Below are 20,859 nucleotides of genomic sequence, written 5' to 3' on the forward strand. Positions count from 1 at the left end.
CCACCTCTGGGACAAGCTGTCACTGTGTTTGATACACTGTCCTTTCCCCCTCTGGGACTGCGTGTCACAGTGTGTTAGATACTCTGTCCGATCCCCCTCTGGAACCGGGTGTCACAGTGTGTTAGACACACTATCCTTTCCCCCTCTGTGACAGGGTGTCGCAGTGTGTTAGATACACTATCTTTTCCCCCTCTGGGACAGGGAGTCACAGTGTGTTAGAAACACTGTTCTTTCCCCCTCTGGGACAGGGTGTCACAGTGTGTTAGATACACTGTCCTTCCCCCATCTGGGACTGGGTGTCACAGTGTGTTAGATACACTGTCCTTTCCCCCTGTGGGACCGGATGTCACAGTGTGTTAGATACACTGTCCTTTCCCCCTCTGGCACAGGGTGTCACAGTGTGTAAGATAGACTGTCCTTTCCCCCTCTGGGACCGGGTGTCACAGTGTGTTAGATGCACTGTCCTTTCCCCCTCTGGGACTAGCTGTGACTGTGTGTTAGATACACTGTCCTTTCTCCCTCTGGGACTGGGTGTCACAGTATGTTAGATACACTGTCCTTTCGCCCTCTGGGACTGGGTGTCACTGTGTTAGATACACTGTCCTTTCCCCCTCTGGGACTGGGTGTCACAGTGCGATAGATGCACTGTCCTTTCCCCCTCTATAACTGGGTGTCACTGTGTTAGATACACTCTCCTTTCCCCCTCTGGGACTGGGTGTCACAGTGTGATAGATACACTGTGCTTTCCCCCTCTGGGACCGGGTGTCACAGTGTGTTAGATACACAGTCCTTTCCCCTCTGGGACCGGGTGTCACAGTGTGTTAGATACACTGTCCTTTCCCCCTCTGGGACAGTGTCACAGTGTGTAAGATACACTGTCCTTTCCACCTCTGGGACCAGCTGTCACTGTGTTAGATACACTGTCCTTTCTCTCTCTGGAACTGGGTGTCACAATGTGTTTGATACACTGTCCTTTCCCCCTCTGGGTCAAGATATCACAGTGTGTTAGATGCACTGTCCTTTCCCTCTCTGGGACTTTATGTCACAGTGTGTTAGATACACTGACCTTTCCCTCTCTCGGGCCGTGTCACAGTATGTTAGATACACTGTCCTTTCCCCCTCTGGACTGGGTGTCACAGTGTGTTAGATACACTGTCCTTTCCCCCTCTGGGACTGGGTGTCACAGTGTGTTAGATACACTGTCCTTTCCCTCTCTGGGACCTGGTGTCACAGTGTGTCAGATACACTGTCCTTTCCACATCTGGGAGTGGGTGTCACAGTGTGCGAGTTAGACTGTCCTTTCCCCCTCTGGGACAGGGTATCACAGTGTGTCAAATACACTGTCCTTTCCCCTTCTGGGACAGGGTATCACAGTATGTTAGATACACTGTCCTTTCCCCTCTGGGACTGGGTGTGACAGTGTGTTAGATACACTGTCCTTTCCCCCTCTGGGACAGTGTCACAGTGTGTTAGATACACTGTCCTTTCCCCTCTCGGACTGGGTGTGACAGTGTGTTAGATACACTGTCCTTTCCCCCTCTGGGACAGTGTCACAGTGTGTTAGATACACTGTCCATTCCCCCTCTGGGACAGTGTCACAGTGTGTTAGATACACTGTCCTTTCCCCTATCGGACTGGGTGTGACAGTGTGTTAGATACACTATTCTTTCCACCTCTGGGACCAGCTGTGTCTGTGTTAGATGCACGGTCGTTTCTCCCTCTGGGACTGGGTGTCACAGTGTGTTAGATACACTGTCGTTTCTCCCTCTGGGACTGGGTGTCACAGTGTGTTAGATACACTGTCCTTTCCCCCTTTGGGACTGGGTGTCACAGTGTGTTAGATACACTGTCCTTTCCACCTCTTGGACAAGCTGTCACTGTGTTTGATACACTGTCCTTTCCCCCTCTGGGACTGCGTGTCACAGTGTGTTAGATACTCTGTCCGATCCCCCTCTGGAACCGGGTGTCACAGTGTGTTAGACACACTATCCTTTCCCCCTCTGTGACAGGGTGTCGCAGTGTGTTAGATACACTATCTTTTCCCCCTCTGGGACAGGGAGTCACAGTGTGTTAGAAACACTGTTCTTTCCCCCTCTGGGACAGGGTGTCACAGTGTGTTAGATACACTGTCCTTCCCCCATCTGGGACTGGGTGTCACAGTGTGTAAGATAGACTGTCCTTTCCCCCTCTGGGACCGGGTGTCACAGTGTGTTAGATGCACTGTCCTTTCCCCCTCTGGGACTAGCTGTGACTGTGTGTTAGATACACTGTCCTTTCTCCCTCTGGGACTGGGTGTCACAGTATGTTAGATACACTGTCCTTTCGCCCTCTGGGACTGGGTGTCACTGTGTTAGATACACTGTCCTTTCCCCCTCTGGGACTGGGTGTCACAGTGCGATAGATACACTGTCCTTTCCCCCTCTATAACTGGGTGTCACTGTGTTAGATACACTCTCCTTTCCCCCTCTGGGACTGGGTGTCACAGTGTGATAGATACACTGTCCTTTCCCCCTCTGGGACCGGGTGTCACAGTGTATTAGATACACTGTCCTTTCCCCCTCTGGGACAGTGTCACAGTGTGTAAGATACACTGTCCTTTCCACCTCTGGGACCAGCTGTCACTGTGTTAGATACACTGTCCTTTCTCTCTCTGGAACTGGGTGTCACAATGTGTTTGATACACTGTCCTTTCCCCCTCTGGGTCAAGATATCACAGTGTGTTAGATGCACTGTCCTTTCCCTCTCTGGGACTTTATGTCACAGTGTGTTAGATACACTGACCTTTCCCTCTCTGGGACCGTGTCACAGTGTGTTAGATACACTGTCCTTTCCCCCTCTGGGACCGGGTGTCACAGTGTGTTAGATACACTGTCCTTTCCCCCTCTGGGACAGTGTCACAGTGTGTTAGATACGCTGTCCTTTCCCCCTCTGGGACGGAGTGTCACAGTGTGTTAGATACACTGTCCTTTCCCCCTCTGGGACAGTGTCACAGTGTGTTAGATACGCTGTCCTTTCCCCCTCTGGGACAATGTCACAGTGTGTTAGATACACTGTCCTTTCCCCCTCTGGGATCTGGTGTCACAGTGTGTTAGATACACTGTCCTTTCCCCCTCTGGGACCGGGTGTCACAGTGTGTTAGATACATTGTCCTTTACCCCTCTGGACCGGGTGTCACAGTGTGTTAGATACGCTGTCCTTTCCCTCTCTGGGACAGGGTGTCACAGTGTGTTAGATACACTGTCCGTTCCCCCTCAGGGTCTGGGTATCACAGTGTGTTAGATACACTGTCCTTTCCCCCTATGGGACTGGGTGTCACAGTGTGATAGATACACTGTCCTTTCCCCCTCTGGGACCGGGTGTCACAGTGTGTTAGATACACTGTCCTTTCCCCTCTGGGACAGTGTCACAGTGTGTTAGATACACTGTCCTTCCCCCCCCTGGGACCGGGTGTCACAGTGTGTTGGATACATTGTCCTTTCCCCCTCTGGGATCTGGTGTCACAGTGTGTTAGATACGCTGTCCTTTCCCTCTCTGGGACAGGGTGTCACAGTGTGTTAGATACACTGTCCGTTCCCCCTCAGGGTCTGGGTATCACAGTGTGTTAGATACACTGTCCTTTCCCCCTCTGGGACAGTGTCACAGTGTGTTAGATACACTGTCCTTTCCACCTCTGGGACCAGCTGTCACTGTGTTAGATATACTGTCCTTTCCCCCTCTGGGACAGTGTCACAGTGTGTTAGATACACTGTCCTTTCTCTCTCTGGAACTGGGTGTCACAATGTGTTAGATACACTGTCCTTTCCTCCTCTGGGTCAAAATATCACAGTGTGTTAGATACACTGACCTTTCCCTCTCTGGGACCGTGTCACAGTGTGTTAGATATACTGTCCTTTCCCCCTCAGGGACCGGGTGCCACAGTGTGTTAGATACACTGTCCGTTCCCCGTCTGGGACCGGGTGTCACAGTGTGTTAGATACACTGTCCTTTCCCCCTTTGGGTCAAGATATCACAGTGTGTTAGATGCACTGTCCTTTCCCTCTCTGGGACTTTATGTCACAGTGTGTTAGATACACTGACCTTTCCCTCTCTGGGACCGTGTTACAGTGTGTTAGATACACTGTCCTTTCCCCCTCAGGGACCGGGTGCCACAGTGTGTTAGATACACTGTCCGTTCCCCGTCTGGGACGGAGTGTCACAGTGTGTTAGATACACTGTCCTTTCCCCCTCTGGGACAGTGTCACAGTGTGTTAGATACGCTGTCCTTTCCCCCTCTGGGACAATGTCACAGTGTGTTAGATACACTGTCCTTTCCCCCTCTGGGACTGGGTGTCACAGTGTGTTAGATACACTGTCCGTTCCCCCTCTGGGACGGAGTGTCACAGTGTGTTAGATACACTGTCCTTTCCCCCTCTGGGACAGTGTCACAGTGTGTTAGATACGCTGTCCTTTCCCCCTCTGGGACAATGTCACAGTGTGTTAGATACACTGTCCTTTCCCCCTCTGGGATCTGGTGTCACAGTGTGTTAGATACACTGTCCGTTCCCCCTCTGGGACGGAGTGTCACAGTGTGTTAGATACACTGTCCTTTCCCCCTCTGGGACAGTGTGTTAGATACGCTGTCCTTTCCCCCTCTGTGACAGGGTGTCACAGTGTGTTAGATACACTGTCCTTCTCCCATCTGGGACTGGATGTCACAGTGTGTTAGATACACTGTCCTTTCCCCCTGTGGGACCGGATGTCACAGTGTGTTAGGTACACTGTTCTTTCCCCCTCTGGCACAGGGTGTCACAGTGTGTAAGATAGACTGTCCTTTCCCACTCTGAGACCGCGTGTCACAGTGTGTTAGATGCACTGTCCTTTCCCCCTCTGGGACCAGCTGTGACTGTGTGTTAGATACACTGTCCTTTCTCCCTCTGGGACCAGCTGTGACTGTGTTAGATACTCTGTCCTTTCGCCCTCTGGGACCGGTTGTCACAGTGTGTTAGATACACTGTCCTTTCCCCCTCTGGGACTGGGTGTCACAGTGTGTTAGATACACTGTCCTTTCCCCCTCTGGGACTGGGTGTCACAGTGTGTTAGATACACAGTCCTTTCCCCCTCTGGGACTGGGTGCCACAGTGTGTTCGATACACTGTCCTTTCCACCTCTGGGACAAGCTGTCACTGTGTTTGATATACTGTCCTTTCCCCATCTGGGACTGGGTGTCACTGTGTTTGAGATACGGTCCTTTCCCCCTCTGGGACTGCGTGTCACAGTGTGTTAGATACTCTGTCCGATCCCCCTCTGGAACCGGGTGTCACAGTGTGTTAGATACACTGTCCTTTCCCCCTCTGTGACAGGGTGTCGCAGTGTGTTAGATACACTATCTTTTCCCCCTCTGGGACAGGGTGTCACAGTGTGTTAGAAACACTGTTCTTTCCCCCTCTGGGACTGGGTGTCAAGGTGTGTTAGATACACTATCCTTTCCCTCTCTGGGACAGGGTGTCACAGTGTGTTAGATACACTGTCCTTCCCCCATCTGCGACCGGGTGTCACACTGTGTTAGGTACACTGTCCTTTCCCCCTCTGGCACAGGGTGTCACAGTGTGTAAGATAGACTGTCCTTTCCCCCTCTGGGACCGGGTGTCACAGTATGTTAGATGCACTGTCCTTTCCCCCTCTGGGACTAGCTGTGACTGTGTGTTAGAAACACTGTCCTTTCTCCCTCTGGGACTGGGTGTCACTGTGTTAGATACACTGTCCTTTCCCCCTCTGGGACTGGGTGTCACAGTGCGATAGATACACTGTCCTTTCCCCCTCTATAACTGGGTGTCACTGTGTTAGATACACTGTCCTTTCCCCCTCTGGGACTGGGTGTCACAGTGTGTTAGATACACTGTCCTTTCCCCCTCTGGGACCGGGTGTCACAGTGTGTTAGATACACTGTCCTTTCCCCTCTGGGACCGGGTGTCACAGTGTGTTAGATACACTGTCCTTTCCCCCTCTGGGACAGTGTCACAGTGTGTTAGATACACTGTCCTTTCCACCTCTGGGACCTGCTGTCACTGTGTTTGATATACTGTCCTTTCTCCCTCTGGGACAGTGTCACAGTGTGTTAGATACACTGTCCTTTCCCCCTCTGGGACTGGGTGTCACAGTGTGTTAGATACACTGTCCTTTCCCCCTCTGGGACTGGGTGTCACAGTGTGTTAGATACACTGTCCTTTCTCTCTCTGGAACTGGGTGTCACAATGTGTTAGATACACTGTCCTTTCCCTCTCTGGGACTGGCTGTCACAGTGTGTTAGATACACTGTCCTTTCCCTCTCTGGGACTTTATGTCACAGTGTGTTAGATACACTGTCCTTTCCCCCTCTGGGACAGGGTGTCACAGTGTGTTAGATACACTGTCCTTTCCCTCTCTGGGACTGGCTGTCACAGTGTGTTAGATACACTGTCCTTTCCCCCCTCTGGGACTGGGTGTCACAGTGTGTTAGATACACTGTCCTTTCCCTCTCTGGGACTGGCTGTCACAGTGTGTTAGATACACTGTCCATTCCCTCTCTGGGACTTTATGTCACAGTGTGTTAGATACACTGTCCTTTCCCCCTCTGAGACCGGGTGTCACAGTGTGTTAGATCGACTATCCTTTCCCCCTCAGGGACCGGGTGCGCCAGTGTGTTAGATACACTGTCCGTTCCCCCTCTGGGACGGAGTGTCACAGTGTGTTAGATACACTGTCCTTTCCCCCTCTGGGACAGTGTCACAGTGTGTTAGATACGCTGTCCTTTCCCTCTCTGGGACAGGGTGTCACAGTGTGTTAGATACACTGTCCGTTCCCCCTCTGGGACGGAGTGTCACAGTATGTTAGATACACTGTCCTTTTCCCCTCTGGGACAATGTCACAGTGTGTTAGATACACTGTCCTTTCCCCCTCTGGGACAATGTCACAGTGTGTTAGATACACTGTCCGTTCCCCCTCTGGGACGGAGTGTCACAGTGTGTTAGATACACTGTCCTTTCCCCCTCTGGGTCAAGATATCACAGTGTGTTAGATGCACTGTCCTTTCCCTCTCTGGGACTTTATGTCACAGTGTGTTAGATACACTGACCTTTCCCTCTCTGGGACCGTGTCACAGAGTGTTAGATACACTATCCTTTCCCCCTCTAGGACCGGGTGCCACAGTGTGTTCGATACACTGTCCGTTCCCCCTCTGGGACAGAGTGTCACAGTGTGTCAGATATACTGTCCTTTCCCCCTCTGGGACAGTGTGTTAGATACGCTGTCCTTTCCCCCTCTGGGACAATGTCACAGTGTGTTCGATACACTGTCCTTTCCCCCTCTGGGACTGGGTGTCACAGTGTGTTCGATACACTGTCCTTTGCCCCACTGCGACCGGGTATCACAGAGTGTTAGATACACTGTCCTTTCCCCCTCTGGGACTGGGTGTCACAGTCTGTTAGATACACTGTCCACTGTCCCCCAAGACCGTGTGGTACATACCAGCTTGTACAAGATTCCATTGGAAACCTGTAACAGAGAGAAATGTTTGTTTAGTTATTACAACTTGAAATACAAACTGACAATTTTTACAAATGTAAAATTACCAACCCGAAAACTACTACTCGGTGATATTAAATTAACAATGATGTATACCAAGTGACACACAGTGTGTTATTATATAATATATACAGCGTTATACCCACTGACACACGGTGTGTTATTATATAATATACACAGCGTTATACCCAGTGACACACGGTGTTATTATATAATATACACAGCGTTATACCCAGTGACACACGGTGCGTTATTATATAATATACACAACGTTATACCCAGTGACACACGGTGTGTTATTATATAATATACACAGCGTTATACCCAGTGACGCACGGTGTGTTATTATATAGTATACACAGCGTTATACCCAGTGACGCACGGTGTGTTATTATATAATATACACAGCGTTTTACCCAGTGACACACGGTGTGTTATTATATAATATACACAGCATTATACCCAGTGACGCACGGTGTGTTATTATATAATATACACAACGTTATACCCAGTGACACACGGTGTGTTATTATATAATATACACAGCGTTATACCCAGTGACACATGGTGTGTTATTATATAATATACACAGCATTATACCCAGTGACACACGGTGTGTTATTATATAATATACACAGCGTTATACCCAGTGACACACGGTGTTATTATATAATATACACAGCGTTATACCCAGTGACGCACGGTGTGTTATTATATAATATACACAACGTTATACCCAGTGACACACGGTGTGTTATATAATATACACAGCGTAATACCCAGTGACGCACGGTGTGTTATTATATAATATACACAGCGTTATACCCAGTGACACACGGTGTTATTATATAATATACAGCGTTATACCCAGTGACGCACGGTGTGTTATTATATAATATACACAGCGTTATACCCAGTGACACATGGTGTGTTATTATATAATATACAGAGCATTATACCCAGTGACGCACGGTGTGTTATTATATAATATACACAACGTTATACCCAGTGACACACGGTGTATCATTATATAATATACACAACGTTATACCCAGTGACACACGGTGTGTTATTATATAATATATACAGTGTTATACCCAGTGACACACGGTGTGTTATTATATAATATACACAACGTTATACCATGTGACACATGGTGTTTATTATATAATATACACAGCGTTATACCCAGTGACACACGGTGTGTTATTATATAATACATATGCGTTACACCCAGTGACACACGGCGTGTTATTATATAATATACACAGCATTATACCCAGAGACACACGGTGTGTTATTATATAATATACACAGCGTTATACCCAGTGTCACACGGTGTGTTATTATATAATATACACAGCGTTATACCCAGTGACGCACGGTGTGTTATTATATAATACATACAGCGTTACACCCAGTGACACACGGTGTGTTATTATGTAATATGCACAGCATTATACCCAGTGACACACGGTGTGTTATTATATAATATATAGTGTTATACCCAGTGACACACGGTGTGTTATTATACAATATACACAGCGTTATACCCAGTGTCACACGGTGTGTTATTATATAATATATAGTGTTATACCCAGTGACACACGGTGTGTTATTATACAATATACACAGCATTATACCCAGTGACACACGGTGTTATTATATAATGTACACAGCGTTATACCCAGGGACACACGGTGTGTTATTATATAATATACACAGCGTTACACCCAGTGACACATGGTGTGTTATTATATAATATACACAGCGTAATACCCAGTGACACACGGTGTTATTATATAATATACACAGCGTTATACCCAGTGACACACGGTGTTACTATATAATGTACACAGCGTTATACCCAGTGTCACACGGTGTGTTATTATATAATATACACAGCGTTACACCCAGTGACACATGGTGTGTTATTATATAATATAAACAGCGTTATACCCAGTGACACACGGTGTTATTATATAATATACACAGCGTTATACCCAGTGACAGACGGCGTGTTATTATATAATATACACAGCGTTATACCCAGTGACACACGGCGTGTTATTATATAATATACACAGCGTTATACCCAGTGACACACGGTGTGTTATGATATAATACACACAGCGTTATACCCAGTGACACACGGTGTGTTATTATATGATATACACAGCATTATACCCAGTGACACACGGTGTTATTATATAATATACACGCGTTATACCCAGTGACGCACGGTGTGTTATTATATAATATACACAGCGTTATACCCAGTGACACAAGGTGTGTTATTATATAATATATACAGCGTAATATCCAGTGACACACGGTGTGTTATTATGTAATATGCACAGCATTATACCCAGTGACACACGGTGTGTTATTATATAATATATAGTGTTATACCCAGTGACACACGGTGTGTTATTGTACAATATACACAGCGTTATACCCAGTGTCACACGGTGTGTTATTATATAATATATAGTGTTATACCCAGTGACACACGGTGTGTTATTATACAATATACACAGCATTATACCCAGTGACACACGGTGTTATTATATAATGTACACAGCGTTATACCCAGGGACATACGGTGTGTTATTATATAATATACACAGCGTTACACCCAGTGACACATGGTGTGTTATTATATAATATACACAGCGTAATACCCAGTGACACACGGTGTTATTATATAATATACACAGCGTTCTCCCCAGTGACACACGGTGTTATTATATAATGTACACAGCGTTATACCCAGTGTCACACGGTGTGTTATTATATAATATATACAGCGTAATATCCAGTGACACACGGTGTGTTATTATATAATATATACAGCGTTATACCCAGTGACACAAGTTGTGTTATTATATAATATATACAGCGTTATACCCAGTGACACACGGTGTGTTTTTTATAATATACACAGCGTCTTACCCAGTGACACATGGTGTGTTATTATATAATATACACTGCGTTATACCGAGTGACACACGGTGTGTTTTTTATAATATTCACAGCGTTTTACCCAGTGACACACGGTGTGTTATTATATAATATACACAGCGTTATACCCAGTGTCACACGGTGTGTTATTATATAATATACACAGCGTTATACCCAGTGACACACGGTGTGTTATTATATAATATACACAGCGTTATACCCAGTGTCACACGGTGTGTTATTATATAATATACACAGCGTTTTACCCAGTGACACACGGTTTGTTATTATATAATATACACCGCGTTATACCCAGTGACACACGGTGTGTTATTATATAATATACACAGCGTTATACCCAGTGACGCACGGTGTGTTATTATATAATATACACAGCGTTATATCCAGTGATACACGGTGTGTTATTACATAATATACACAGCGTTATACCCAGTGACACACGGTGTTATTGTATCATATACACAGCGGTCTACCCAGTGACGCACGGTGTGCTTTTATATAATATATACAGCGTTATACCCAGTGACACACGGCGTTATTATATAATATTACAGCGTTATACCCAGTGACACACGGTGTGTTATTATATAATATACACAGCGTTATACCCAGTGACACACGGTGTTATTATATAATATACACTGCGTTATACCCAGTGACACACGGTGTGTTATTATATAATATACATAGCGTTATACCCAGTGACGCACGGTGTTATATAATATACACAGCGTTATACCCAGTGACACACGGTGGGTTATTATATAATATACACAGCGTTATACCCATTGACACAAGGCATGTTATTATATAATATACACAGCATTATACCCAGTGACACACGGTGTGTTATTATATTATATACCCAGCGTTATACCCAGTGACACACGGTGTGTCATTATATAATACATACAGCGTGATACCCAGTGACACACGATGTGTTATTATATAATATACACAGCATTATACCCAGTGACACACGCTGTGTTATTATATAATATACGCAGCATTATACCCTGTGACACACGGTGTGTTATTATATAATATACACAGCGTTATACCCAGTGATGCACAGTGTGAGATTATATAATATACCCAGCGATATACCCAGTGACACACGGTGTGTTATTATATAATATACACAGCATTATTCCCAGTGACACACGGTGTGTTATTATATAATATACACAGCGTTATACCAAGTGTCACACGGTGTGTTATTATATAATATACACAGCGTTACACCCAGTGACACATGGTATGTTATTATATAATATACACAGCGTTATACCCAGTGACACATGGTGTTATTATATAATATACACAGTGTTATACCCAGTGACACACGGCGTGTTATTATATAATGTACACAGCGTTATACCCAGTGACACACGGTGTGTTATTATATAATATACACAACGTTATATCCAGTGACACGCAGTGTGATATTATATAATATACACAGCGTTATACCCAGTGATACACGGTGTGTTATTACATAATATACACAGCGTTATACCCAGTGACACAGGGTGTGTTATTATTTAATATACACAGCGTTACACCCAGTGACACACGGTGTGTTATTATATAATATACACAGCGTTATACCCAGTGACACACGGTGTGTTATTATATAATATAAACAGCGTTATACCCAGTGACACACGGTGTGTTATTATGTAATATACACAGCATTATACCCAGTGACACACGGTGTTATTATATAATATGCACAGCGTTATACCCAGTGACACACGGTGTGTTATTATATAATATTCACAGCGTTATACCCAGTGACACACGGTGCGTTATTATATAATATACACAGCGCTATACCCAGTGACACACGGTGTGTTCTAATATAATATACACAACGTTATATCCAGTGACACGCAGTGTGATATTATATAATATACACAGCGTTATACCCATTGACACACGGTGTGTTATTATATTATATGCACAGTGTTATACCCAGTGACACGCGGCGTGTTATTATATAATATACACAGCATTATACACAGTGACACACGGTGTGTTATTATATAATATACCCAGCGTTACACCCAGTGACACACGGTGTGTTATTATATAATATACACAGCGTTATACCCAGTGACACACGGTGTTATTATATAATATACACAGCATTATACCCAGTGACGCACGGTGTTATATAATATACACAGCGTTATACCCAGTGACACACAGTGTGTTATTATATAATATACACAGCGTTATACCCAGTGACACACGGTGTGTTATTATATAAAATACACAGCGTTATACCCAGTGACACACGGTGTGTTATTATATAATATACCCAGCGTTACACCCAGTGACACACGGTGTGTTATTATATAATATACACAGCGTTATACCCAGTGACGCACGGTGTTATATAATATACACAGCGTTATACCCAGTGACACATGGCGTGTTATTATATAATATACACAGCGTTATACCCAGTGACACACGGTGTGTTATATAATATACACAGCGTTATACCCAGTGACACACGGTGTGTTATTATATAATATACACAGTGTTATACCCAGTGACACACGGTATGTTATTATATAATATACACAGCGTTATACCCAGTGACACATGGCGTGTTATTATATAATATACACAGCGTTATACCCAGTGACACACGGTGTGTTATATAATATACACAGCGTTATACCCAGTGACACACGGTGTGTTATTATATAATATACACAGTGTTATACCCAGTGACACACGGTGTGTTATTATATAATATACCCAGCGTAACACCCAGTGACACACGGTGTGTTATTATATAATATCTACGGTGTTATATCCAGTGACACACGGTGTGTTATTATATAATATACCCAGCGTTACACCCAGTGACGCATGGTGTATTATTATATAATATACCCAGCGTTATACCCAGTGACACACGGTGTGTTATTATATAATATACACAGCGTTATTCCCAGTGACACACGGTGTGTTATTCTATAATATACACAGCATTATACCCAGTGTCACACAGTGTGTTATTATATAATATACACAGCGTTACACCCAGTGACACATGGTGTGTTATTATATAATACACACAGCGTTATACCCAGTGACACATGGTGTTATTATATAATATACACAGCGTTATACCCAGTGACACACGGCATGTAATTATATAATATACACAGCGTTATACCCAGTGACACACGGTGTGTTATTATATAATATACACAGCGTTATACCCAGTGACACACGGTGTGTTATTATATAATATACACAGCGTTATACCCAGTGACACACGGTGTTATTATATAATATACACAGCATTATACCCAGTGACGCACGGTGTTATATAATATACACAGCGTTATACCCAGTGACACACGGTGTGTTATTATATAATATACACAGCGTTATACCCAGTGACACACGGTGTGTTATTATATAGTATACCCAGCGTTACACCCAGTGACGCACGGTGTGTTATTATATAATAGACACAACGTTATACCCAGTGACGCACGGTGTTATATAATATACACAGCGTTATACCCAGTGACACACGGTGTGTTATTATATAATATACACAGCGTTATACCCAGTGTCACACGGTGTGTTATTATATAATATACACAGCGTTACACCCAGTGACACATGGTGTGTTATTATATAATATACACAGCGTTATACCCAGTGACACATGGCGTGTTATTATATAATATACACAGCGTTATACCCAGTGACACACGGTGTGTTATATAATATACACAGCGTTATACCCAGTGACACACGGTGTGTTATTATATAATATACACAGTGTTATACCCAGTGACACACGGTGTGTTATTATATAATATACCCAGCTTTGCACCCAGTGACACACGGTTTGTTATTATATAATATCTACACTGTTATACCCAGTGACACACGGTGTGTTATTATATAATATACCCAGCGTAACACCCAGTGACTCACGGTGTGTTATTATATAATATCTATGGTGTTATACCCAGTGACACAAGGTGTGTTATTATATAATATACCCAGCGTTACACCCAGTGACGCATGGTGTATTATTATATAATATACCCAGCGTTATACCCAGTGACACACGGTGTGTTATTATATAATATACACAGCGTTATTCCCAGTGACACACGGTGTGTTATTATATAATATACACAGCGTTATACCCAGTGTCACACAGTGTGTTATTATATAATATACACCGCGTTACACCCAGTGACACATGGTGTGTTATTATATAATATACACAGCGTTATACCCAGTGACACATGGTGTTATTATATAATATACACAGCGTTATACCTAGTGACACACGGCATGTAATTATATAATATACACAGCGTTATACCCAGTGACACACGGTGTGTTATTATATAATATACACAGCGTTATACCCAGTGACACACGGTGTGTTATTATATAATATACACAGCGTTATACCCAGTGACACACGGTGTTATTATACAATATACACAGCATTATACCCAGTGACGCACGGTGTTATATAATATACACAGCGTTATACCCAGTGACACACCGTGTGTTATTATATAATATACACAGCGTTATACCCAGTGACACACGGTGTGTTATTATATAGTATACCCAGCGTTACACCCAGTGACGCACGGTGTGTTATTATATAATATACACAGTGTTATACCCAGTGACACACGGTGTGTTATTATATAATATACCCAGCGTTACACCCACTGACACACGGTGTGTTAATATATAATATCTACAGTGTTATACCCAGTGACACACGGTGTGTTATTATATAATATACACAGCGTTATACCCAGTGACGCACAGTGTGTTATTATATAATATACACAGCGTTATACCCAGTGACACACGGTGTGTTATTATATAATATACACAGCGTTATACCCAGTGATGCACGGTGTGTTATTATATAATATACCCAGCGTTACACCCAGTGACACACGGTGTGTTATTATATAATATATACAGCGTTATACCCAGTGACACACGGTGTGTTATTATATAATATACACAGCGTTATACCCAGTGACACACGGTGTGTTATTATATAATATACACAGTGTTATACCCAGTGACACACGGTGTGTTATTATATAATATACCCAGCGTTGCACCCAGTGACACACGGTGTGTTATTATATAATATCTACACTGTTATACCCAGTGACACATGGTGTGTTATTATATAATATACCCAGCGTAACACCCAGTGACACACGGTGTGTTATTATATAATATCTACGGTGTTATACCCAGTGACACACGGTGTGTTATTATATAATATACCCAGCGTTATACCCAGTGACGCATGGTGTGTTATTATATAATATACCCAGCGTTATACCCAGTGACACACGGTGTGTTATTATATAATATACACAGCGTTATTCCCAGTGACACACGGTGTGTTATTATATAATATACACAGCATTTTACCCAGTGACGCACGGTGTTATATAATATACACAGCGTTATACCCAGTGACACACGGTGTGTTATTATATAATATACACAGCGTTATACCCAGTGACACACGGTGTGTTATTATATAATATACAGAGCGTTATACCCAGTGACACACGGTGTGTTATTATATAATATACACAGCGTTATACCCAGTGACACACGGTGTGTTATTTGTAATATACACAGCGTTGTACCCAGTGACACACTGTGTGTTATTATATAATATACAGAGCGTTATACCCAGTGACACACTGTGTGTTATTATATAATATACACAGCGTTATACCCAGTGACACACGGTGTGTTATTATATAATATACACAGCGTTATACCCAGTGACACACGGTGTTATTATATAATATACACAGCGGTATACCCAGTGACACACGGTGTGTTATTATATAATATACACAGCGTTATACCCAGTGACACACGGTGTGTTATTTGTAATATACACAGCGTTATACCCAGTGACACACGGTGTGTTATTATATAATATACACAGCATTATACCCAGTGACACACGGTGTGTTATTATATAATATACACAGTGTTTTACCCAGTGACACACGGTGTGTTATTATATAATATATACAGTGTTATACCCAGTGACACACTGTGTGTTATTATATAATATACCCAGCGTTACACCCAGTGACACACGGTGTGTTATTTGTAATATACACAGCGTTATACCCAGTGACACACTGTGTGTTATTATATAATATACACAGCGTTATACCATGTGACACACTGTGTGTTATTATATAATATACCCAGCGTTACACCCAGTGACACACGGTGTGTTATTTGTAATATACAGAGCGTTATACCCAGTGACACACGGTGTGTTATTATATAATATACAGAGCGTTATACCCAGTGACACACGGTGTGTTATTATATAATATATACAGTGTTATACCCAGTGACACACTGTGTGTTATTATATAATATACCCAGCGTTACACCCAGTGACACACGGTGTGTTATTATATAATATGCACAGCGTTATACCCAGTGACACACGGTGTGTTATTATATAATATGCACAGCGTTATACCCAGTGACACACGGTGTGTTATTATATAATATACACAGCGTTATACCCAGTGACACACAGTGTGTTATATAATATACACAGTGTTATACCCAGTGACACACTGTGTTATTATATAATATACACAGCGTTATACCCAGTGACACACGGTGTGTTATTATATAATATATACAGCGTTATACCCAGTGACACACGGTGTGTTATTATATAATATACACAGCGTTATACCCAGTGACACACGGTGTGTTATATAATATACACAGCGTTATACCCAGTGACACACGGTGTGTTATTAAATAATATACACAGAGTTATACCCAGTGACACACGGTGTGTTATTATATAATATATACAGCGTTATACCCAGTGACACACGGTGTGTTATTCTATGATATACACAGCGTTATACCCAGTGACACACGGTGTGTTATTTGTAATATACACAGCGTTATACCCAGTGACACACTGTGTGTTATTATATAATATACACAGCATTATACCCAGTGACACACGGTGTGTTATTATATAATATACACAGCGTTATACCCAGTGACACACGGTGTGTTATTTGTAATATACACAGCGTTATACCCAGTGACACACTGTGTGTTATTATATAATATACAGAGCGTTATACCCAGTGACACACGGTGTGTTATTATATAATATGCACAGCGTTATACCCAGTGACACACGGTGTGTTATTATATAATATGCACAGCGTTATACCCAGTGACACACGGTGTGTTATTATATAATATACACAGCGTTATACCCAGTGACACACAGTGTGTTATATAATATACACAGTGTTATACCCAGTGACACACGGTGTGTTATTATATAATATACACAGCGTTATACCCAGTGACACACGGTGTGTTATTAAATAATATACACAGCGTTATACCCAGTGACACACAGTGTGTTATATAATATACACAGTGTTATACCCAGTGACACACTGTGTTATTATATAATATACACAGCGTTATACCCAGTGACACACGGTGTGTTATTATATAATATACACAGCGTTATACCCAGTGACACACGGTGTGTTATTATATAATATACACAGCGTTATACCCAGTGACACACGGTGTGTTATTATATAATATACACAGCGTTATACCCAGTGACACACGGTGTGTTATTAAATAATATACACAGCGTTATACCCAGTGACACACGGTGTGTTATTATATAATATACACAGCGTTATACCCAGTGACACACGGTGTGTTATTTGTAATATACACAGCGTTATACCCAGTGACACACGGTGTGTTATTATATAATATACACAGCATTATACCCAGTGACACACGGTGTGTTATTATATAATATACACAGTGTTTTACCCAGTGACACACGGTGTGTTATTATATAATATATACAGTGTTATACCCAGTGACACACTGTGTGTTATTATATAATATACCCAGCGTTACACCCAGTGACACACGGTGTGTTATTTGTAATATACACAGCGTTATACCCAGTGACACACTGTGTGTTATTATATAATATACACAGCGTTATACCATGTGACACACTGTGTGTTATTATATAATATACCCAGCGTTACACCCAGTGACACACGGTGTGTTATTTGTAATATACAGAGCGTTATACCCAGTGACACACGGTGTGTTATTATATAATATACAGAGCGTTATACCCAGTGACACACGGTGTGTTATTATATAATATATACAGTGTTATACCCAGTGACACACTGTGTGTTATTATATATTATACCCAGCGTTACACCCAGTGACACACGGTGTGTTATTATATAATATACACAGCATTATACCCAGTGACACACGGTGTGTTATTTGTAATATACACAGCGTTATACCCAGTGACACACTGTGTGTTATTATATAATATACAGAGCGTTTTCCCAGTGACACACGGTGTGTTATTATATAATATGCACAGCGTTATACCCAGTGACACACGGTGTGTTATTATATAATATGCACAGCGTTATACCCAGTGACACACGGTGTGTTATTATATAATATACACAGCGTTATACCCAGTGACACACAGTGTATTATATAATATACACAGTGTTATACCCAGTGACACACGGTGTGTTATTATATAATATACACAGCGTTATACCCAGTGACACACGGTGTGTTATTATATAATATACACAGCGTTATACCCAGTGACACACGGTGTTTTATTAAATAATATACACAGAGTTATACCCAGTGACACACGGTGTGTTATTATATAATATATACAGCGTTATACCCAGTGACACACGGTGTGTTATTCTATAATATACACAGCGTTATACCCAGTGACACACGGTGTGTTATTTGTAATATACACAGCGTTATACCCAGTGACACACTGTGTGTTATTATATAATATACACAGCATTATACCCAGTGACACACGGTGTGTTATTATATAATATACACATCGTTATACCCAGTGACACACGGTGTGTTATTTGTAATATACACAGCGTTATACCCAGTGACACACTGTGTGTTATTATATAATATACAGAGCGTTATACCCAGTGACACACGGTGTGTTATTATATAATATGCACAGCGTTATACCCAGTGACACACGGTGTGTTATTATATAATATGCACAGCGTTATACCCAGTGACACACGGTGTGTTATTATATAATATACACAGCGTTATACCCAGTGACACACAGTGTGTTATATAATATACACAGTGTTATACCCAGTGACACACGGTGTGTTATTATATAATATACACAGCGTTATACCCAGTGACACACGGTGTGTTATTAAATAATATACACAGCGTTATACCCAGTGACACACAGTGTGTTATATAATATACACAGTGTTATACCCAGTGACACAGTGTTATTATATAATATACACAGCGTTATACCCAGTGACACACGGTGTGTTATTATATAATATACACAGCGTTATACCCAGTGACACACGGTGTGTTATTATATAATATACACAGCGTTATACCCAGTGACACACGGTGTGTTATTATATAATATACACAGCGTTATACCCAGTGACACACGGTGTGTTATTATATAATATACACAGCGTTATACCCAGTGACACACGGTGTGTTATTAAATAATATACACAGCGTTATACCCAGTGACACACGGTGTGTTATTGTATAATATACACAGCGTTATACCCAGTGACACACGGTGTGTTATTAAATAATATACACAGCGTTATACCCAGTGACACACGGTGTGTTATTATATAATATACACAGCGTTATACCCAGTGACACACGGTGTGTTATTAAATAATATACACAGCGTTATACCCAGTGACACACAGTGTGTTATATAATATACACAGTGTTATACCCAGTGACACACTGTGTTATTATATAATATACACAGCGTTATACCCAGTGACACACGGTGTGTTATTATATAATATATACAGCGTTATACCCAGTGACACACGGTGTGTTATTATATAATATACACAGCGTTATACCCAGTGACACACGGTGTGTTATTATATAATATACACAGCGTTATACCCAGTGACACACGGTGTGTTATTATATAATATATACAGCGTTATACCCAGTGACACACGGTGTGTTATTATATAATATACACAGCGTTATACCCAGTGACACACGGTGTGTTATTATATAATATACACAGCGTTATACCCAGTGACACACGGTGTGTTATTATATAATATATACAGCGTTATGCCCAGTGACACACGGTGTGTTATTATATAATATACACAG

At 42.3% G+C, this 20,859-nt stretch overlaps 1 protein-coding gene across 1 annotated transcript in view; it reads right to left on the reverse strand.

Annotated features, from left to right (window-relative positions):
- Positions 1-20,859, reverse strand: part of LOC140396641 (serine protease 27-like) — a 192,957-nt gene that overhangs the window by 162,241 nt on the left and 9,857 nt on the right. The window contains exon 2 of the mRNA XM_072485435.1: positions 7,483-7,509. Within this exon, the coding sequence (XP_072341536.1) occupies positions 7,483-7,509 (27 nt within the window). The remainder of the gene's footprint in view (positions 1-7,482; positions 7,510-20,859) is intronic.

The sequence above is a fragment of the Scyliorhinus torazame genome, chromosome 19 (assembly GCF_047496885.1).
Source record: "Scyliorhinus torazame isolate Kashiwa2021f chromosome 19, sScyTor2.1, whole genome shotgun sequence".
Classification (NCBI taxonomy): Eukaryota; Metazoa; Chordata; class Chondrichthyes; order Carcharhiniformes; family Scyliorhinidae; genus Scyliorhinus; species Scyliorhinus torazame.